We start from the raw sequence: 24525 nt of genomic DNA, 5'->3' as shown, positions 1-24525 counted from the left end.
GCACAGGGGGAAGGACACAGCAGATAGAAAAGGGATATAGAAAACAGCAGCTATTCTCTCCTGAATGCCATTCTGCGGCTGCTGTTTCCTGTACTGTGGAAAATAGCAGAATAGAGGAATGGAGGTGTGAACACAAGAAATGAGAGTCAGGCAAATGCTGGCAGCAAACAGAGAAATCCAATGCACTGCTTTCACCTCTCAGTGTCCTCAGCAGCCAAGCAATATGCAGCACCAGAACGTTCAACAGTGGAGTAAGAAGCAGTGATTAATAGGGCATTTGTGAACTGGATGACAAAGGACAGGATTACTCCACTGACACCACCCACAGACCAGTTCAAGCAACGCCCAACTCAGAAACGAACATCCCGATCCACACTAGGATGTTAAAAATCAGGGGACCAATATGAATGATCATTTGTTTTTTGAAAGTTAATCCAGACTTGAGTTTAAAAAAGCAACAGCCCATCTGATTTAATTTATGACCTGAAAATTACACATAATAATGAGATAACACATAGAACATGCAGGCAAGAAAAATAGCTCATCTGAGCAGTAATGTCATTAGTGAATTAAGGAAAAAATCAACATAGGAAACAGAAAATAAAAACTAAGGAAGCTATGCATTGTGCTTTTTTTGAACTAATTAAAAAAAGTCAGAACATATACAATATATAAGTATACTGGGAAATGGTTTATAGCCATCCCTTTCTCTTACCAAAGCTGATAAGGATGTTGTCAAAGTTATTTAAATAGTAGTAACCTTCATCCATCAGGGTATGGTTGCCCACAGTATGGTTAAGGAAACGATAAGAATCTGCCACTGTGCTAGTACTGAAAGAACATATTAATTAACAACAATTGACAAAACGTCAAACAGAATGACATAAATAATGACTGACACAAAATATAAAGTGAACAGTAAAAGCTCAAACCAATAATTAATATGGAAGGCTAAACAGTGATACCAGTCATTGATAAATAAGGAATTTTGCGTTACCTGCAAAATCGTTTTCTTGGCGTTTAGTACGGGACACAGGCTACTCTAGTCCTAACTGTGAATTCTATGCTGCCACTTTCAGGGGAGGACACTGGCAAAGTTCCCACTTCCAGCAATCCTCATTTTTGTTTTATCAAGTAATCAGAGGAAACTGCCAGAACAATGGGAAGGGTGGCCTGTGTCTTGTACTGTACTCCAAGAAAAGGATAATACATAAAATCAAAAGTCCTTATACAGGCTCCTTTAAGACTTGATCATGGGACATCTCCAACCAAAACTACTAAATGGTGGACAACATAGTAAACAATGCCAACAGGGGAAAAACAAGGGATGCCAACCGTCCATAAAAATCACGGACAGCCCGTAAATGTGTAGTGTGTCTGTAAAAATGCTGACCCAAGTGTTGCTCTGATTTCCCCTGCCTCCTGAGCCAATGAGAAACCACTGTAAGCTGCCCCCTTCCTAAGCCTGGCACATTTGACTTAGATCAGGAGGTGTGGGTTGCCAGCAGCCAGGGGTGGAGCATGAGGGAGAGAAGAGGAAACAGAAAATGCAAGGGAGGACGGACCCAAGCCTTCTAGAAGAAGGTAAGCTGAATAGATATAGTCAGCAGCATGGCTGCCAATTAGTGGGTACAAGTAGCGCATTCGTGCTGGGCCCCATCAGATCAGCCCATCCTGCTCTTTTGCTACCCTATTCAGGCCAACTCCACTCTCATCAATCATATTGCTATTCCCGAGTTAAAATATTGTTAGGAGCACGAGACATGCAGCTATTGTTTCTCTCCCTGCAGTGCCTGCAGACAGGAGGGGCGGTGGAGAGAGAGAGATATTAGAGAGGAGTGTCTAATGCTCTGAACATGTACAGGCAGTCCCCGAGTTACAAACTATCGACTTACTTACAAACGGAGGGAGACAACAGGAAGTGAGAAAAAAATCTACCCCTAGGAAGGGAAATTTACTCCTGTAAGTGTTATCATGGAAAAAATATTTATCCCCACTGGCGCTTTATCACCAATCCTGGTTTCCATGACAACCCAACATTTTCAAAATCAAACTGTCGCAGCGAAAGAAAGTGAGGTGAAATCTTCTGAACAGGGGCACAGACAGCGCAGTAACCCTTCCCTGTGCTATCCAAAAAACGTAATTTTTTTGGCTGGAGTTACACTTAAAGAAATATACCTGTTCCACATTACATTCAAATGCAACTTAAGAACAAACCTAAAAAAACCTTCTTTGTAAGAATCTTTTTTGTAACCCGGGATGTCATTAATTATGTCTCAATAGTTGCCTACATGGCCAAGTATGCATGGATAATGTTTAAAATAAAAAAAATCTATTCCCCTTAATAAATGCCTAGAAACACCAATTCCAATTATAGTCACATGTAGGAAAAAAGTAGACCGCTGTCTACATCCCCTGGTGTCAGCAGATAGTTGCTTCATGCCAATCAGATACGAATGTAGGTCTGGGCCTCCATTATCAAAAGTCATGTTTGGCTATCTAAGCCCTCATGGTTACTCACTGGACTTTTTTTATATTCTGGTGGAACAAATTCTACAAGCAGTCATTGTTAAGACCTCTGAGATATTTTCAGGAGATGGGTGGAGGTTTGAGGGGGAGATGGGCATAGATACCTTAGCATTCTTCTTACTAGGTAGGACTGTGCTCTTTCTGCCCATACCATACACCTTTTATTTTAGGAAGGTTATCTCAGAAGAGTTGTTATCCATTAAAAGGAATCCTTTCAAAATGTTTTGTACAAATTGTCCACACACTCACCAAGGTAAGCCACTGACTGAAGCCATCATTTGTAATGGTGGCTCCTTCTTGGTAATGCCTGGTGCCCTTCATATACAAAAGGTAAAGGCTGTGCCAGAAAATACCTGGACTTGTAGAGCACTCTGTGGATAACTACATAGGGGTTGATTTACTAAAAGTGTAAAGTGTAAAATCTGGTACAGCTGTGCATGGTAGCTAACCAGCTTCACTTTAACCTCCCTGACGGTATGATTATTTCAGATTTTAGGTGCTGAAAGCGGTACCATTATTTTGAATGGAAATTTGGCATTTTATATTATAGGCCTGTAATTCTTGGAAATAATTCACTTAAATCCGTCCAAACAAGAGTCTAATAGACATCTCGGGTATGATAAAATTTGAAATATGAAATCATAAATTATAATAATAAATAACTATAAATAATTATAACAAATAATAATAATAAAAATTATTCAATAATGTAATCAAGAGGGGGCGTGGCCGGCCAGCGCGGAAGATGGACGCTTAAGAACTGAGCTCCGTCGTGAGGGGAAATAACGGAACGTTTAGGATCCGAACGAAACCGTAATTCCGTCCAAAAACACTACCAAATAGCGAACGGACATTCCGTGTAACGATGTCACGAAAAAGAATGGGTGAATACCGACCGAAAAAACTTACAACATTAATGTACGCTCCCGAAGAGCAGGTCAGTGAAACCCAAAATGGCGCCGACGGCATTTCAGCGCCTCAGAAACATTACATCGCTCTCTCCTCAGAACAACAGGAGAATACAATTAAGGGGGAATTACCTAAATCCCCTACTCAAAATAATATTACTGACTCTTTGTTAAATAGTCCAGCCAGAGCAAAAATGAGGATAGATACATTAATACCACAGCCAAATTCACAAATACTGCAGTCCCAGGCTTCTAATTCTCCACAAATAAACCAGGCCTTACAATCTCCTATGGAATCATTTCCCACATCTGGACAACCAGTTATAGACACTACAATGAAGGAAATGCTACTTTCGCTACACTCCTCATTAGTCTCAGATTTGTCAAACCTTTTCCATAAATTGAGTACCGAAGTGAGCTCATTAGACAATAGAATCTTTACTGTGGAAAGGGGAATGACAGAATGTTCACATACAGTAAATGATCTTATTGATGCTTATGATGAGGTAAAAAGAACAGGACTGGGTCCGTAATAAACTGGCAGATTTGGAAGACCGTTCAAGACGTAACAATATCAAATTACGAGGTGTCCCTGAAAGTATTTCTACACCAGATCTGCCCAAATATGCATGATTTTACCGGATATCACCCCAAGAGACTTAATAATTGACAGAATTCACAGAATTGCAAAGCCACAACACTTGGCAGCTTCAGTTCCAAGAGATATACTTATGAGGATTCATTTTTTTCATGTAAAAGAAAAAATTATGTATGAAGCTAGATCTAAAGGTCCACTCCCGCGCCCATTTGAAGGAATACAAATATTCCCTGATTTCTCCAAGCACACGCTACAATTAAGAAAAGACTTGAATCCTATAACCAAAAGTATGCATAATCATAAAATCCTATATAAATGGAGATATCCTGCCACATTGATCATTACTAAAAATGGATCGACACATGTTATTAATGATCTTCAAAAAGGCATCAAGCTTCTAAGAGATTGGGGGATAATTCTAGATCTCCCCAAGATAACCGATCCTTCTTCATCAAAACGTATACCTCTGCTACACCAACGCAATCCGGATGCCCGGAAACATCAACCAATGGAAATATCCAGCTCTTAAATGATCCACTTACATCGTTTATAAATGCCCCCTCATGGAAAACATCTCTTTCTTCCGTTTCACCGGCATTAACTGTTTCCTCCAACAGCGGTTTTAGCTGTACCAGCTTATATTTGTGTTTATCACACACCGCCGAATTTTTGTTATATCTGTGATTGATAAGTTTACGACTTATTGTTGCTATTTTGTGTTTTTTTTTTTTTTTTTTGTTTTTTACCATTGACTGTTCTAGTAAAGTTTTCATTCCAGGTTCAATATTTACTAATACATATTTGTATATTAGTCAAATCAACTTACTACAACGCCGTATCTTGATCATTCTTCCACGATCCACCTACTGCCTACTAACTGTAAGTGATATCCTTTTCCATTTATTATTCTCATTTATTGCAATTACCATGCCAATTAAAATATTATCCCTAAACGTTAGAGGACTCAACCATCCGGTCAAGAGACAATCCCTTTGGCATTCAGCAAAAAATTTGACAGCGATATTCTTTGTATTCAAGAGACACATTTAACTCCTACATCATCTTCACTATGCCGAAATAACAAATTCCCCCATATTTTTCATTCTACCTTCACTACTAAAAAAAGAGGAGTGCTAATAGCAATAAGCAAAGACATTGACTTTACTTCACTACAAGAAATATATGATCCTAATGGTCGCTTCATTGTTCTAATCTGCAAAATTAATGGGACTATATATACAATTCTCAAGCTCTATGCTCCTAACTCACATCAAGCAACTTTCCTTAAGAAAATCTTCACCAAAGTCAACAAGATAAAACAAGGTCTTCTTCTTGTTTGTGGAGATTTCAATCTGGTTGCAGACATTTATATGGATACTACTTCAGCGGCCAAAAGAAATCCATCTCTTTTGAATCAACTACTAACCTCATTTGATTTGTATGATGTATGGAGATGTTACCATGGAACAGAGAAGGACTATACATATTTTTCCCCCCCATCATAAATCCTATTCCAGACTTGATATGTTTCTTGCAGATAAATACTTGTTACAAAATGTTAGCTCATCTACTATCCACGCCATGACATGGTCTGATCATAATCCAATATCTATTACCATTGATGACACCTCCCCCAAACGTAACTCCTTTCTATGGAGAGCCAATAATTACATACTACAACATCCAGTATATTCTAAAGAAATCACTAACCACCTGAAAGAATATTTTGAACTAAATGTTGGCTCAGTATCAGATGATGCCATGGTGTGGAATGCACATAAAGCAGTTATTAGAGGTATTATTATAAAACTTTGTTCGGTTTACAAAAAGAAAAGAACTCAACAAATTGACTCCCTTACCTCCCAAATCGCTAAATTAGAATCTGAACACTAATCTTCCTCACAATCCAATACCCTAGCTCAACTAATGCAGCTCAGACAGGAACTTAGAGCTCTCCTTTTACACAAATATGAGTATATGCAACGTAAATTTAAAGCCACATCATATTCCACAGCTAATAAAGCTGGTAAAAAATTGGCTCAACGTCTTAAAGGTATACAAACTAAATCTAAAATTCATTATCTCTTCCATCCACACTCAAAAGACAAACTATCTAATCCACAAGATATAGCGAATGCTTTTAGTGATTATTATAGTGATCTCTATAATCTTCGTACAGATACTTCCACCCACCAACCGTCTCCAGAAGAAATTGATAAGTTTCTTAATCAGGTTAACCTACCTACCCTAACTGAATCCCAATTAAGCTACTTAAATACACAATTTTCTACCACAGAAATCCTTGCAACTATTGCATCATTACCAAACAACAAAGCTCCAGGTCCAGATGGTCTTTCGGGGGAATATTTTAAACAATTCTCCACATATCTGACTCCCCACTTAACGAAATTCCTCAACAAAGCTGCATTATCTTCTAATTTCCCTAAAGAATCATTAACAGCAATTATTGTTACAATTCCGAAACCTGGAAAAGATCCAACCTCACCCCAAAATTTCAGACCAATTTCCCTACTTAACCTAGACCTAAAAATGTATGCTAAAACTATAGCTAGACGTCTAGTATCCATTGTGCCTGATCTAATACACAAAGATCAATCTGGCTTCATTAAAGGAAGACAGGCTCCTGACACAACACGAAGAATGATAGATTTAATTCACTATGCAGAATCTACTGGAACGCCTTCTCTGCTTCTTTCTTTAGATGCAGAGAAGGCGTTTGATCGGGTACAGTGGACATATTTACAAAAAGTTCTATCAAAATTTGGATTTAAAGACTATATATATGGTGCTATTATGGCATTATATACACAACCATCAGCTCAAGTATTTTCCGCCAACATGCTTTCTCAACCATTTCAAATATCAAATGGCACACGCCAAGGCTGCCCATTATCACCTCTAATCTTTAATTTAGCAATGGAACCCTTAGCCGAACATATCCGCAAAAATTCTAAGATTACGGGAATAAACTTGGGTTCCACCTCTCATAAAATTAGTCTTTTTGCGGATGATATAATACTTATATTAACAAATCCTACCTCATCACTAGCCGCAGTATGCAAAACATTGGATTGGTTCAGCCAAATATCCTTATACAAACTTAATACAACAAAATCTCATATATTAGACATAAAACTCAATGCTACCACCAGAAACCTTTTACAAGCTCAATATCCATTTACTTGGTCTGAAGATAATATTTCTTATTTGGGTATACAACTCACTAGATCTACAAAACATCGTTTTAAATCAAACTATAAACCATTGCTGAATAAATTACGTACAGAATCCCTGAAGATTACTAAACTGGAACTTTCATGGACTGGTAGACTAGCAGCGTTCAAAATGATGCATTTACCTCAAATACTTTACCTATTCAGAACTCTACCAATCCCCATTCCTAAATATTTCTTTACATCCCTACAAAGGCTACTCAATCAATGTATTTGGTACGGAACAAAACCTAGATGTGCTCATTCCAAATTAAGAAATCACAAACTGGCGGGTGGGTCAGGCTCTATTGATTTCGAAGATTACTATATAGCAGCAATAATTGATCAATCTAAAGAATGGTTCCAAAACCCTCAAAGTAAACTCTGGAGTAACATCGAACATACCTTTCTATTAAGTCCCGGACTAAAGGACTGGCTTCTAAGCACTCCACTAGGGACTAAAATACCCAAAGATTTACCTCCTACCATGATTGCCACAACCAAAGCTTGGAAAATGTTAAACCAAGAAATTCATTGTGAATCTAAAATACCCCAAATGTCGATTCCTATCGAATCCTTACATCATTTATCACATGATCTATCTCTTCATCATTGGACTCAAAAAGGCATTAATCACATAAACCAACTTATTACAGGTACACAAATACAATCCTTCTCTGAGCTACAAAAACAATTTAATTTATTACATTCAGACATATCTACATATACCTTACTACAAAATTGCCTCAACAAAATCAAACTTCCTTTATACAATATTTTGCCAACAATATGGAAATTTCTTAATTCCTCCTTAATTCATAAAAAAGGAATCTCCTTAATTTACAATATTTTACACCTCAAAAGTATATTTACGAAATCCACCTCTCATTCACATTGGGAAAATGATTTACAAAAATCCTTTACGGATCAACAATGGGAACAAGCACTTAAAAGTATATATAAAACTACTAAAAGCTCAACACTATGGGAACTTACTCAAAAAATTTCACTTAGATAGTATTTGACGCCATCAAGATTAACATCCTTTAATTCATCTTTGTCGGATTTATGTTGGAGATGTAATTCCGCTAAAGGTGACATGTTTCATATTTTTTGGAGTTGCGCTAAACTCCAAGAGTTCTGGAAAAATGTCTTTCTTATATTAACAGACATAACTCAAATGCAGATTCCTTTTTTACCTGAGTTAGCGATATTAAACCTAACTATAGAAAACATACCATACCCTTTTCGTCATGTAATGACACACGTCTTCCTGGCAGCCAGACTATCCATAACCAGATTATGGAAATCTACAACACCTCCAACTGTCTATCAACTTTTGGATACTGTATCCTTACACTACAAGTATAAATTAATGATGGCCTCCATTGCAGGAAATTTACCAAAAGAAAAATGTAGGTGGTCACCTTGGGAGGGATGGTCAAAATCCGCTGATTTTCTGAAAAAATCTTAAACAATATTTAGATATACTTTGCTGAGTTTTCAATTCCTGGTTTCATTCTTTTTGGTTACTTTTTAGCTCTATATGTCTACATTGCTTAATATTGGCAACATTTTCCTCCCCTAGGTCACAGTTGAGTACCCATAGGGGTGTTTAAGGGAGGCTAATATTTATATTTATACAATTAAATATTTATATCAATTAATTTTATGATTTTATGTATGTATTGTATTATTAATATCTTATTGCGTGAACTAAACGTCTTTAAGAATATAAAAAAAAAATATATATATATATATATATATATATATATATATATATATATATATATATATATATATATATATTTATTTTTATTTTTTTATTTTTCATTTTTTTATTTTTTCCATTATTGTTCTTTTGTTTACGCGTATTTGAAATTTATTGTACGATGTAATTTCTATATGCTTTACTTTTAAAATCAATAAAAATCGATTGATCAAAAAAATAATGTAATCAAATCAAAAACACTGAAATATGCCGAGTGGCAGAATTGTCGCTGTCATTACTTTAGTGTTTGATGACAAATTTCCCCACAAATTACTATCTCTCAATTCTGCGAGTGATTCTAATTTATTATCGCTGTTTTCTAGCTGGTCTATAACCACTTATGATGCAAACGGACATTTTTTGGTTGCTATGGACAATCTCCAGTTTCTTGGCATAAAGAACAGTATTTATAATATAAAACTGCATGCAGGACACTGGACAGACCACTAGGGACAAAAGGGATGAGTAATTATTTGATACAATACTGTAATCTGTAAGATTACAGTATACTGTATCTATACTGTGTTTTTTACTGTTTGAATTTGGCGCCGAACTCTGTCCCTGTGCGTCTCAACGCTCGCAGGGAACGGAGCTCGGCACGGTCACAGATTGAGCGAGACACGGCGGCTCGCTGATCACAGCGGGGAGACATCGCTGGATCCAGGGGACAAGGTAAGTAACCTCTACATGGATCCAGCGATGCGATCCCGAGGCTGGCTCGGGAATACTGCTTATGGTAATGAAATCTTACCCCGAGCCAGACTCTGGAATACAGCCAGGGAGGTTAACTTGTTCAATTAAACTTTGACAAAAAAAAAAAAAAAAACCTGGAAGCTCATTGGTTTCTATCCAGAGCTGCATCAGATTCTGCATTCTCCAGTTTTAGTAAATCAATCTCACAGGGTTGTAAAGACTGTGTGTGCGGACTGCAAAGTGCACAACCAGACACTCAACTTCACAAAGAAACGGTCTCTAAAAAATAAAAATGATAGAAATTTAATTTGGGCACAGTGTTGCATGACTGTGTAATTGCCATCAAAGTGTTACAGCGCTGACATCTAAAAATTGACCTGTGCAAGAAGGGGGTGATGGTGTCCAGTATTGAAGCGGTTAATTCTGATTAAGGGTCGCCAAGCAAATGATGTAATATATCTGTTATGAGACATTATTTATGAATTATGCAGCTATACAAACTCCGCTTCTTTCAATTGCTAAAACCCACAATTTTAAACCAAGTATTACAACTTATTCCAAATAGCATTCGAAAAAGCAAAAGTCTGATATATCATACATACTTGCAGCAGTTGGGATACAGCACCCCTGAGAAGAACTCCATGCCCACAATGGAAAAGGAATAGTAGAAAATAAGCAGTGTTAGGCCTAGGCTGTAAGGAAAGAAACAAAATAAAGAAAACAAAATGAAAAATAATGCAAAACTTTACATATAAAGTAAAAGCATACTGTAATGTATCCCCCCCACCCCCCCCAGTGGAGGACAAAATTACCTGGCCATCCTTGGTAGCAACTCGAACATGGTATCTAAAACCGTTCTGTATCTCTTCTTCAATTTAAAAAGCCTGAAAGGAATATGAATGGGAGTAAGTTGTAGAAGCTCTAGAAGACCAAAATCATTATACCCAAATGTTCCATTATCATTTTTACTATTGATAATGATGTCTTTTGGACACAGCATATGCCAGCCAGTTTAAAAAGCAGGCAAAAGCTATTAGTAGTGATCCAACCCACTCAGGTTACAGTGTGCTTGTTAACATAATTAAATAACATTTCATATTTTGTTTAATTTAAACAGATATGTGGGCATGTGCCAAGAGTATGTATGTGTGAGTGTCTTGAGAAATTTTAATTGCTGTTGTAAAGAGTATCCTGATAAATGTTGTATGTATACAATGACAAAGTATATTATCTATCTTTATATAGTGATGACATCTTCCGAGTGATACAAAGAACAGTATAACAATGCAAACACATAAAAACGTGACAAGCACATTACATTAATACGGTGAAGTTTACAAAGCAATAACAAGATATTGTGGAAGAAAGAGAATTGCTCCGATACACATTTAAAATGTAGTGTATTTCTTTCTCAGTATTGAAAGAGGAACTGTAGTCTGTTCATATAATTTGTAATAAAAACAATCTTTGCCATTCTGTAGCTTCTCTCCAACCGCTTTGCATATTATTTTATATATACTGTGATTCTGTACTTGCCAAATATGCTGCAGAAATCTCCCTCCACTGAGTCTGGCTGCAATCATTTTAACTGTGGGTAGCTGAAGCTGCTGCCTATTCACTTCCTGGATTTACTCAGACACACAGAGGCACATCTCCAGCTCTGCAGCTCTCATTGGCCCTCTTATGACTCCCCTCCCTTCCTGACAAACTCTCACCTGAGAGAGAGCTGTGCATGATGTCATAAGCCTATTTTTTTTTACCAGACAAGAAACCGTAAGTGGGCTGTATAAGGCAAAAAAAAAAAAATGTTTTACTATCCAAAGTTAAAACAACAAGGGCAGAAGATTTAATTGATGGAAAGTTGAAAAAAATACTGAAGGTCCACTTTAAGATTTAACTTCTAGGACAACGGTTTTAAAATGCATCTGTGTTATTGATGTATGTACCAGGAGATTCTTCAAATCTGCATCCTGATCTCAGTCAAACCACATTGTTCACCACACGGTGGGTATGCTCACAAAGCTGTTATAAGAGCGCACCATCGACTGTAATGAGAAACACCCAGTTTAACATATAAACTCACCTGAGTAGCTGCAGAGGTCTCAGGACTACAATAAAGTAGAAAGGCTTCATATTAAGGGCCAGAGCTAGGAGTCCCAGCAGTGCCAGCAAGGTCACAGAAAAATCAAAGCTTCAACACAAATTGAATACCAAAAAAGAAAAAAAAGAAAAAAAGGAAAAAAAAGACTGTAAATTGCAGAAAATGTCAACTTTTCGCTGTACTTGAATAAAAAAAGAAAAAACAAAAAGCATAGTAAAGTTTAAGAGCCAGTCCCGACTAGGCTTATGGAAGAATCTGAATATCTAGCCTCAAATATATAATCTAAAATTTAATATAAATATAATAGTATAGGCGTGGTTATTTGTTCTTTACATATTTTGTCAAAAGGATTTCAGGCCAGGAGCCACATTAAGTGTGACATATGTGACGTACCGATCACTTGACCTTACATTCTGCCTACTGGACATGCATAACAGTCTCAAATAACCTAACCCATCCTTAAGAAAAATATGAACTATGGGACATTTGACAATTTTATGCACATTTGGAAGGTGTTAAACAGTAAAGGACATTGAGACATTGATAGGACAGAAACTGTCATACTTTATATTATAAGGCCCCAGATTATTCAATTGAAGAGTCAGACTCAGATCTAAATGTGGCAAATATACAGTAACCTGTAAAATATGCATGTTTACTCATGCAAATCTGTATATTTGGAATCCTATGCAAGTACAATCATGACTGGTTCCCCTAAAGAAACCTATAAATAAGATAAAGTTATTAAGGCAACAGAACAACATGTAATGAGGGGACTAAAAGTACCTTCAAATACCACTTCTTTTTTAAGGTGAATCTGGCCTGGCCCAAAACAATTGTAAGGTACAAGAGTAGTACAACAATGACCTAATATCTAAAAGGTCTGAGCAGCTGACTCAGAACAGGTATACAGAATTAGGAACGTTTACACCATTCGGACACTAAGTTACAGCATGCTTTTTTCTAAAACACACATGGGCTTGATTTACTAAAACTGGAGAGTGCAAAATCTGCTGCAACTCTGCTTATAAACCAATCAGCTTCCAGGTTTCTTTTTTTGTCAAAGCTTAATTGGACAAGCTAAAGTTAGAAGCTGATTTGCCATCATACACAGCTGCACCAGATTTTGCACTCACCAGTTTTAGTTAATAACCCCTATAATGTCTTGCATATTCAATTCATTTAAACAGAATGTGTGCTTTGTATTTGATGGGCAAAACCACAGGTTTATAATTAGAGGGTACTAGTGCGCTTCACCTTACTAATCTATGTGTAACAAACCAAAAAAAATTTTAAATCATATTAAAGTGTGGAAGCAGCCTGCAAAAATAGTGATCTCCACACTACTAGTGATACAATAAATAATAAATAAATTGCGGCGCTCACCATAAAAGAATATCTAATCAATAATAAACTAAAAAATATATATAGAAAGTGCAATGAGTGTGAATCACCTCACAAAGTGCAAATAGTGCAATTAAATAAATGCAATTCAGGTAATTGCTGCGATAATAAATGTGCTCATATAATATATATATGCCCAAAAAGAAAAATGCAAAATCCGAGGACATAAAAAATGTGCAAAAAACAATTTTAAAAGACACAGTAGATATGTAAATCATAAATGTTCATAAATTCCCGTTCATGCAGATGCTTTGTGAGCTATAAACAAAGTCCATGCATAAAAGTGACTTCCACAGTGTGTACTGATCCAGTGATTCAATTCAGTGCCAAGCCAGTGCACCACCTGTTTCCCCCAGCCTCTCACCTCCAATACTTGATAAAGAAGCACAATTTAAAAGCCAGAGCTATTTCCTCCACAGTCATCCAGTGGCTAGTATCCAGCTGACTTTTTCTTTCCCAGGTTCTCCACCTCTCACATAAGTAAAGAACAGAAGGACAAGGGGGCTCTCATGTGTAGTATCCAGATAAAACGATTTTAATAACAAACAATAGTAACTTACAGTTCAGTAGATAACAGCGAATAGATGTAGTAACAATCCGAACTTCCGGTCTCGGCCGCGACCGGAAGTAACAAGTGCAATACCACAGCTCCTTCCCTGACGCGTTGCGTCACGATCACATGACTTTTTCAAAGGGTATTGCACTTGTTACTTCCGGTCGCGGCCGAGACCGGAAGTTCGGATTGTTACTACATCTATTCGCTGTTATCTACTGAACTGTAAGTTACTATTGTTTGTTATTAAAATCGTTTTATCTGGATACTACACATGAGAGCCCCCTTGTCCTTCTGTTCTTTACTTATGTGAGAGGTGGAGAACCTGGGAAAGAAAAAGTCAGCTGGATACTAGCCACTGGATGACTGTGGAGGAAATAGCTCTGGCTTTTAAATTGTGCTTCTTTATCAAGTATTGGAGGTGAGAGGCTGGGGGAAACAGGTGGTGCACTGGCTTGGCACTGAATTGAATCACTGGATCAGTACACACTGTGGAAGTCACTTTTATGCATGGACTTTGTTTATAGCTCACAAAGCATCTGCATGAACGGGAATTTATGAACATTTATGATTTACATATCTACTGTGTCTTTTAAAATTGTTTTTTGCACATTTTTTATGTCCTCGGATTTTGCATTTTTCTTTTTGGGCATATATATATTATATGAGCACATTTATTATCGCAGCAATTACCTGAATTGCATTTATTTAATTGCACTATTTGCACTTTGTGAGGTGATTCACACTCATTGCACTTTCTATATATATTTTTTAGTTTATTATTGATTAGATATTCTTTTATGGTGAGCGCCGCAATTTATTTATTATTTATTATAAAACCACAGGTTCACATTAATGAAAACACTTACCCAGGACCATATATTGCCAACTTTTTGGCTTCCCTGCTGCTCCATGCAGCTGCAGGGAGTTAATTAACGCAGCCCTGTGTAAGCTCAAGAAGAGCATTCAGTCAGATTGCACAGGGATTATGGTCACCATGTCCCATGCGACAGTGCTGGGCCATAACAATAGCACCAGCACCGCAACAGATTGTCACACTCTATCAAACCCAGAAGTAACAAGTATTTTCATCACTCCCAATGGCTGAACAGAGCTGAGGGTGTGTGCTGTGGACATTGATTTTGATAGTTTGAAGTCTTTGTGCACAGGGGCACAGTCATGCTGCAACAGAAAAGGCCAGTCCGCAAAACTGTTTTTACAAGGTTGAAAGCATAGAAACATATAGAAAAAGTTTAAAAGATGCATCATTAGGAGTAACCTTAAAGTGATTGTAAAGGCTTTTTTTTTTTTAAACAACAGACATGTTATAATTGGCTCCTCTGTGCAGTTGGTTTTGCACAGATTAGCTTTGGTACATCTTCGCTGCTCCTAGCCTCTCCCACCTTTGAGTCCCCCTCAGCCAGCAGCTTGCTACAGGGGGCACCCAAGTCGAGTCAGAGCTCCGTGTATCCATTCAGACATGGAACCCTGACCTGGCCCCACCCTCTGTCTCCCCGAATTGGCTGACTGACTTTGACTGACAGCAGTGGAATCCAATGGTGCCACTGCTCTGTGTCAGTCAATCAGGAGGAGTGTCATGGATGAGGGCATCGTGGACATCGCTGCAGAGAGAAGGGGCTCAGGTAGTTAATTATGGGAGTTCTGGGGGGCTGCTAAACACGTGTTTTATCTTAATGCATAGAATGCATTAAGATAAAAAGCCTTCTGTCTTTACAACTCCTTTAAGTGGAAACTCAATCATTTGGAAATGTGTCCACATAATATACTCTATGTGGACAAAAGTATCTGAACTTGTGAAAACTATACAGCACTTGGTCTCTCCTACAAACGGGTCTTAAGCAATGTACTTACAGGTTCCAGCCAGATTTAAAATATTCAAATGGGCCCAATCCAGTTACTTTCAGGAGGACTTCTGCCCCATAAACTAGAACAAAGGAAATAAATATAATATCATTAACACTTGTATTTTCTTTTCTTCACTCTTTTCCCCTTTTCCTATAACTTACCATTTTTTTCCCCACTTCCCTTCCCCTTCACATAGACAACTCCCCCATATCTTCTCATTCATGACATGACTTTTACCTCTCTATCCAACACTATATCCAACACTCATCTATACATGGCAGGATTCATATATGCAGGCTGAAACAAGATCATCTTGTGCCCAAGTCAAAGATGCCAAATCGTGCTCCCCCTTCATTATATATGAGCCTATAAGGAGGAGGGGAGAGAAAGCACAGCCCACACCCCCTCCCAGCTCTCTCCTCTCAATGCTTCCAGCACTGGGCTGACAGAAGTTGTGATACTGTCACTACTCCTTTCAGCCTTATAATAGTAGTAACTTGCGGCACCCCATCTCTATACACGCTTACCACCCCTTGTCATGGCCCTGGATGTATGCACAAATCTGCTTGCTCAAGCTTTTCTTTATGTTGACATGGTAAACATGTGGAGTAAGTGTTTTAATATAGAAATCCGTAGACGACAACCAAGGGGAATGTCCTCTCCCTCCTATCGATGGTTCTTCCTCCCATCAAACCACTGAGAATGTGAACTATACTGTACCAAATGCAATGAAATTACACTTCACTACCTCATTATTCTCAAAAGGATATGTATGGTTTTATTTTTTGCATGAGAACCTGTTGAAAACTGTTAAACTTGCTATGTGAAAAGGTATGACCCTCTGTACACTTTATACCATCTCATGTATTTTTTTAATTTCCAATAAACATTTCTTCATGATAAAGAAAAAAAAAAAAGAAAAAATGGCCATTAGTAAGAAATTGAGAGGTTGCAAATTGAACTGCTTGACTGAACCTTTTACAGCTTGCTTGTCATTAACCCCTTGTTTTGGCTTCACAGAAAAGAATTATGATTTTATTACATGTACTGTATACATTGTGATTATTTCAAACATCGTCAGAGTATTTCCTAATTGTATCACAAACATTAAACTCACATAAATGCATTTCCCAGTGGGGCTCATAGTACGATCGCTATACAACAGTTCCACAGACTTCTGCTGTAACAAAACATGCTGAAGAAATGTATCTGCAAACCTTTCAGCAATGGGAAAACTCCTATAAAACCCAAAAGGAGATATAATACTTGATGAGGCACGCTCCAATTTTTTTAAACATCCTTGCCATCTCATCCACTGAGGGACATAGGAATTTGTATACCGTTGGGGTATAGTAGTGTACAGAAGTACGGGACAATGGGAAACAGAAAAATTGTAAGCTAGTACTCATTAGAACCCCTCCTTAACCCAGCATGCCCCAGTTTTTGCCAGTGTCCTAGGAGAATAGATGTCTTTTCATCAGTTCTTCTGAGAAAAGCTCAACCAATTTTTTATAGTTTTTTTTCCCTCAATTTTGTTTCTGAATTTCATCTTCTATTGACTTGAATCACTTCCAGTCCAATTCTGGCATGCCTCTCCTACATGTAAAAAATAGGATTTTTAAAACAGTTTACCTGTAAAATCCTTTTCATTGATGTACATCAGGGGACACAGAGCCATAGTAATAACTATGTGGGTTATATTGGCATATCAGGTGCTGGACACTAGCACTTCCCCCATATAACCCCTACCATTACTGGGAGTCCTCAGTTTTGTAGCCAAGCAATCAAAGTGTATAAGAAGAAGAAGGGAGGGACCTCTGTGTCCCCTGATGTACATCAAAGTAAAGGATTTTACAGGTAAGCTGTTTAAGCTGTTTTAAAAATCCTATTTTCTTTTCTTACATGAGGGGACACAGAGCCATAGTAATAACTATGTGGGATGTCCCATAGCAATGGCAACTGAAGGGGGGGGGGGGAGACATAATGAAGGAAACAGGCCAGAGGGCTACTGCAGCATGCAGTGCATGCATGTGCCCAAAGGCAATATCCTCATGACCTTTAATATCGATTTGAAAAAAAAAAACGGATAAACGTCCGAACCAAAGACCAATGTTGCGGTCTTACAGATCTGAGCCATAGAGGCCTGATGATGCACCACCCAAGAGGCACTAATCGCCCTGGATGAGTGTGCTCTTAATATGAGAAGGAAGAATTTTGTTCTTTAAGCTGAAGCTTGATCAATCACTTGACAAATCCATTTGGAAAATAGTGAATCTTGACGCTGCCTGTCCATATCTTGGACCCTCTGGCAGTACAAACAAAACCTGTGTTTTGCGAACCTGAGCAGTCGCCCTTAAATAGATTCTGTTCACTCTTACTACAACAAGAGTCTGTAGTGCTTTCTCTTCCCCAGATTAAGGCTTCTGGGGAGAAAGAAGGAAGAATAATATCTTGGTTTAAATGAAAACCTGTCACCACCTTTGGTAAGAATTCAGGATGAGGACATCAAACCACCTCGTCCTTATGCATGATGAAATATGGCTCTTAAAAGACAGAGCCGTTAGTTCCAATACTCTTCTAGAAGAAGAAATGGCAACCAGAAAGATTATCTCTCTTGTCAAAGAACCAAGAGAATTTATCGTAAGGTTCAAACGGCTGATTTAACAAAGCCGACAAGACCAATTTTAAATCCTAAGGATTTAGAGGTGCCTTGATAGGGGGAATAAACCGTGTTACCCCCTGAATAAGCAAGAGTGGGAAGCAAGAGGCCATAGGAAAAGACATTGACACGGATCTGGCCTTCATTTCAGGTCCCATATGCAGGAATCCTGCCTATTGACATACTTCCTGGGGTGCCAACCCCTGGATCCATACCAAGAAACCTATGCCTTCCAGATTCTATAGTAAGTGATTCGGGAAGCCAGCTTCCTGGTATTAGTCAAAGCAGACACTACTGAAGGAGATCACCCACAATGTTTTATAGAGTGGGATTCAACAGTCAAACCTGTTAAAGCGGGAGTCCGCCGGGACTCCGGGTTTTTTTTTTTTTTTTTAAAGTCAGCAGCTACAAATACTGCAGCTGCTGACTTTTAAAATAGTGACACTTACCTGTCCAGCACGCCCGCGATGTCGGCACCCGAAGCCGATCTCTAGATCGTATCTCGGGTCCTGCTGCCGCCATCTTGGGTGTGGGAATCAGGAAATGGAGCCTTTCGGCTTCATTTCCCGGTTCCCTACTGCGCATGCGCGAGCCGCGCTGCGCAATGAGGACGGTCCCTGCTGCCTCTGGGATCTGTGTGTTTCCCAGCAGGCAGCGGGGCACTTGCGGAAGGGGGCGGGCACTTGCGGAAAGGGGCGTAATGTACGCCCCTTTCCGCAGAGAGCTAGCCCGGAAGTGGGTGCAGTTACCTGGATTATCCAGGTAACTGCACCCCCCTCCCCCCTGAAAGGTGCCAATTGTGGCGCCGGAGGGGGGGAGGAATCCGATGAGCGGAAGGTCCATTTTAGGGTGGAACTCCGCTTTAAACTCCTTGTCCGTAAAGTAGGATGAAATACCGACCTTGTGCAAGAAGGTCTGGCTATAATGGCAGAGTCCAAGGACTTCTACTGCCCTCTTTATGATCGATAAGTTAAGATCTTCTGGGACCCGGCTGGGGCCACCAGAATCACCTCCTTCTGTTCCTGCTTAATCCTGCGGAGAAGGCGCGGAAGTAGCAGAACTGGAGGAAAACTGATCCCCTGGGAAGACTTATGCGGCTGTTCCGCCTGCTAGCGGACCCCTTGTTTGACATAAAGTTGTCGACCTTTTTAATGAATCTGGACGTGACTAGGTCCATGTCCAGAGTACCCCATCTGACATATTGCTAGGAAGATGTCGGGGTGAAGAGATCATTCTCCCGGAAATAATTTTTGGTGTCTCAAGTAGTACGCCTGAAATATTAAAATTGCCGCTAGGCAAGGAGTGTTCTGTTCTGCCAAGGCTAGAACACTGTTCACCTCCTTTTTTGGGTTGCACGACTTCCTGTGCCTCACCTGGTGATTGATGTAAACCACCGCAGTTGCTCTGTCAGACTGAATTCTGTCAGGACAGTCCCGTAATCTGACCACCAAGATTCTATGGCCAGCTGTACTGCCTGAAAACTTCCAACAAAGTTGATAGGCAAGGTCCTCTGACCTGGACCATCTCCCCTGGTCAGAATCTTCTTCCAGGGCTAGAGCCTAGAATGCTGGCATCTGGCAACACTTTGCAGGATAAAGATTTTCCCTCCTGCTGGATAAGAAACACCAATTTAAGCTCTGACCTATGTCGGGAGCCAAGCGTATTGAAAACTAACAAGGCCCGAATCTTCTTTATTCCAGACCGACAGGATGGTGTCTTGAAGCAGTCTTTGTATAAAAGTAGATCTTCTAATAGGCTAGGACCGCTATGCCTTGAGCCTTTAACCTGGCTAAAGGAGGTGCCAGAATCTTTCAGAACACTCGTAGTGCTGGGGCTAAGCCGAATGGCAGTGCCACGATTGATAAAAATAATTTTATATTTCAAACCGCAGAGATTTCTGGTAAGCGGGAAATTTTGGCACATGGAGATATGCAGGCCTTCAGGAAAAGGGGTACACTCAGGTAATCCCGCAATCCTGGATCTGCGAGAAGACCCTGCCAGTAAACTTTTATAGGCCTTACTACCAAAAGGTACTGGATCCCAGGGCCCAGCTTAAAAGCATTCGCAAGCAAAACCTTGTGTCTTCGGATGATGAGGCCTGGGTACCGTTCATTTAGTCCATTATGGAGACATCAGAACGGATCCGGTCAGGATGGCTGGCTCTCATCAAAGGATTACTGCCAATGGAGCTCAGTACACACATCCTTACACGTGCCCAACACCTTAAACACACACCAGTAATGGGAGGGGGGAGTTTACGCCTTAAGGGGTGTGCCAGTGTCCAGCACCTGATATTCCGCTATAACCCACCTAGTTATTACTATGGCTCCATGTACCCTGATGTAAGAAAAGGATCATTTTTTTTTTTTTGCTATTAAATGACTTAGAACCCCCAAAGATCGATTTATTTTGGTCCTATAGAAGAAAATAGTGTGCTTTCCATATTTTTATGTCACACAATATTTTACACGTACACTTTTGTTTTTTACATCTTTTTATTACATTGTTTTTAAAAGGTAAAAACTAAAACCCCAGTGAGGAATAAGAGAGCAGTACAGAAGTTTTAAGGCTCAAAACAGCATGTAGAGGAATGGATCATGAGTAACAAATCATTGTAACCCTGATACTCTAATGTACATCATCCGCATCCATTATGGCTGTGGAGGTATCCTCCAACTAACAAGACCCGATTTTCTGGAATTTACAGGGGGCACCCAGTATTAGTATAGGTAGCTCGGTAAAGGGGCAACTTGGAGTTAATCAACCTCATCCAAAAGTACAGTGTGGGGAGGGGGGGGGAAGGAGGGGGGGGGGGCGAGGTATGCTGCCAGCAAATGGCAATTGCTTTACGAGCATAAAACAGGAGGCTAACAAGGGTCCTCTTTGCCACAGCTAGTGGTTCCACTAATCCAAGCAGGCAACATCGTGGTCCAAGAGGTATTGTTATCTGTGTCTTTCGACCAATCACTTAATATATCTGATTGCAGCACCAACATGTAGGGGAAAGTGAGCGATCATCTTGTGGAGTCTGTGCGGGGTATAATAGGGCCAATGTAAGATTTTAAAATTGATCATTTTTTCTCTGGCTGAAACTAAATGAGAGAAGGGGAAGTACCAAATCTCCATCCAGTCTTCATCATCCAGTCCAGGCTTATCCACGGTCCATTTCTGGCACAGAGGGGATAGGTTAGAACTTGCAACAGATAACCATACAGTTCAGAAGTTTACTTTCCCAGGCCTGGTGCTCGGAGAATAACCTCCAACTCAGAGTATGAAAGAGAAATTGGGTGACCTAAGAGTTGGCAACTGAAGGCATGTGAAACCTGAAGGTACTTAAAATAATGAGAAGGTAGATTCAATTTAGATCCGAGTGTATGGAAAGGGAGCAAACTAGAGCTCCCTGCAATATGCTCCAGATTCTTAATTTTGTATTTGGCCCAGGCTTGGGAGTCAGGAATTGTATTAAAACATGGAAGAGTGGGATTCAACCATAAAGGGGTATGTGGAGATAGGGTAGTAGGGGTAAGAAATTCCAGGGCAATACCCACTGTTCAGGCCCAAAGTGTGGTACACATGGAAGAGGTAAGGTCATGAGGGGGGTTAAGGACCTCTGTACACCAGACACTGTAGGGCATCCAAAGATCTAACTATGGTAATTTCTAGTTGTGATGCTTGAAAGTATTTAAAGCAGTCTGGTATAGCTATTTCCGGCCTGGTAAGGGTAGTATATGTGTACCTGGGTGGTTTGGATCCCCATATAATCATGAGAAATAAAAGTTTTAACTTAATGAAAAAGATACGCAGAAGCTATTGTGGGGAGTTCCTAAAAAGGTATGTAAATATAGGGAGAATATTCATTTTTAAAAGGTTTATGCTATCAAACAGAGTGAGGTTGCTCCATCCCCTCAGATTAGGTTTTATGTCAGCTAACACTGGGTCCATATAATCAGTACTCTGCCTAGAGATCACTGTACCTAAATAGGTGAATTTGCCCACTCACTGGAGACGGAGAGTGGCAGAAGATGAGGCCATGGCCCCTCAACCACTGGGAACAGCAATGACTTGTGCCAGTTAACCGGCAAGCCTGTAAAGGTGGAGTAGGTATTCATGACATGGATATCACTCTGTAGGGAAGGGCCACCATCGTTGAGGATCAGTAATAAAATCGTCATTAAGCTCCACCCTCTCCTCTAGCCATCCCACTTGCAGACCACAGATATCTGAGGAGACTCAGAGCTATTTCTGTAGGTTTCTTAGCTAGAGCGAACAGGGTTGGGAAGAGGGGGCAGCCCTGCCTAGTACCTTTGCAGCTGGGAGGGAGGGAAAATAAGACAATTCTTCCATATGCTAGCCAGAGGGCCTGTATATGTTTGAATCCCCATTAAAGAGCGTAGTGGAAATCCAAACCTTATCACCTTCCACAAATATGCCCACTCCACCACATCAATGGCTTTTTTCGTTATCCAATCTGGCAATAGTTCTAGAGGCTTGATTCAAGTGAGGGGCATGAATATTGGAAAACAATCAACGAAATGTTAATATTCATAGACATGCCAGGCATGAAACCCATTGGATAAGAATCTACAAGGGTGTGGGGGAATTAGCTTGTGGGGATCACCTTTTCTGAATGACAGTCAGCAAAACAGGCATTTTCTTAAAAATCTGGCGGATACCAGATTTGTAGGAGGTTTGCAAAGTAACCAACAAACAAACAGTAAATTAAATCTTACGGAAAAGCAAACCTTTTTAGTCCAACAGCCAGAGCTCCTCTCACTCAGGTTCCTTCCTGAGTCTCCAAAACCAGACACTGCTGTGCTCTCTTCCTGGATATTTAAAGTCCAGCTGACTGTGGACTCGAACATCCGGACCGGAACCCAGCCTGCCACAGAGGCTGGAAAAACCGGGCCGGATTTTGGTTTAGTTCCTTACAATGGCACGAATGCGAGGTGAAATGTACCCATTATCGTGCATCTCACCTCGCATACTGTCACATATCATCCACCTCTGCTCAAGCCCATGTGGCTGAGCACTTGACCCAACCATACAGTGCACGCGAGAGAGGACATCTGCGTTGTTTTGGAACTTTCCCGGCCTCTGCTCCACCGTAAACCAAAAGAGCTGTAAAGCCAGGAACCACATTGTCACACAGCCATTTTTCTCCCTGTTGTCACACATCCGCTTTAAGGGAGCATGGTCGGTGACCAGTTTAAATGACCTCCCCAGTAGGTAATACTTCAGGGAGTCTAAGGCCCATTTAATGGCAAGACACTCCTTTTCTACGGTGGCATATTTCTTTGCGTGCTTGTTCAGCTTCCGTCTCAGGTATACAACTGGGTGCTCCTCACCATCCCTGTTCTGTGATAGTACAGCCCCTAGGCCCACCTCAGAGGCATCCGTCTGTACGACAAACTCCTTGCTGAAGTCCGGGCCACTAGTATTGGTAACCCACAAAAGGCCTGCTTTAAAATCTGAAATGCCTCCTCGGCTTCGGGATTCCATGACCAACCCTTTACCCTTCGTCAGGTCGGTCAGAGGGGCAGCCATGGTGGCAAAGTTGGGTATGAATGGTTTGTAATACCCCGTAATGCTCAGGATGGCCCTCACTTGTTTTTTATTGATCGGTTGGGGCCATTTTTGAATTGCCTCAAACGTATTGGTCTGCGGCTTGACCACGCCAAGGCCAATAATGTACCCAAGGTATTTGGCCTCCTCCAGGCCTATGGCAATTTTTTTGGGTTAGCCGTGAGACCTGCTTCCCTAAGGGAATCTATCACCGCTTGTACACGGAGCAGGTGTGATTCCCAATCTGGGCTGTGTATGACCACATTGTCTAAATACGCAGCTGCATATGGCCGATGTGGTCTCAAGGCATCCGCTTATACTGAAGCAAGCCCTCAGAAGTGGAAAAGGCAGTCTTCTCCTTGGCCGATTTAGTTAGCAGTATTTGCCAACAGCCTTTTGTTAGGTCTAGGGTCGTTATGTAGCAAGCCTGTCCTAACATGTCCACAAGTTTGTTGACCCGGGACATCGGGTATGCATCGAACTTGGACACACTGTTGAGTTTCCTAAAGTCGCTACAAAACCTGATAGTGCCATCGGGTTTTGGGACTAGCACTATGGGACTCTTCTATCACATCCAACTCTAACATATTTTTTATTTCCTTTTCGACTGCCTCTCACCTGGCTTCTGGGATTCTACACAGTTTTACA

General features: G+C 40.0%; 1 protein-coding gene across 5 annotated transcripts in view; it reads right to left on the bottom strand.

Annotated features, from left to right (window-relative positions):
* Nucleotides 1–24525, bottom strand: part of TPCN1 (two pore segment channel 1) — a 186044-nt gene that overhangs the window by 49302 nt on the left and 112217 nt on the right. For 4 of the 5 annotated variants that reach the window (XM_077461260.1, XM_077461256.1, XM_077461261.1 and 1 more), the window contains 5 exons: nucleotides 15663–15735; nucleotides 11816–11923; nucleotides 10545–10616; nucleotides 10335–10424; nucleotides 716–831 (listed from right to left, as the gene is read on the bottom strand). In XM_077461260.1, the coding sequence (XP_077317386.1) occupies nucleotides 716–831; nucleotides 10335–10424; nucleotides 10545–10616; nucleotides 11816–11923; nucleotides 15663–15735 (459 nt within the window). The remainder of the gene's footprint in view (nucleotides 1–715; nucleotides 832–10334; nucleotides 10425–10544; nucleotides 10617–11815; nucleotides 11924–15662; nucleotides 15736–24525) is intronic. The other variant, XM_077461259.1, reaches the window with a different exon arrangement.

The sequence above is a fragment of the Lithobates pipiens genome, unplaced genomic scaffold (genome assembly GCF_037356315.1).
Source record: "Lithobates pipiens isolate NorthernLeopardFrog02 unplaced genomic scaffold, aLitPip1_a1.2 Scaffold_3, whole genome shotgun sequence".
Classification (NCBI taxonomy): domain Eukaryota; kingdom Metazoa; phylum Chordata; class Amphibia; order Anura; family Ranidae; genus Lithobates; species Lithobates pipiens.
This window is presented reverse-complemented; position numbering and strand designations above follow the sequence as displayed.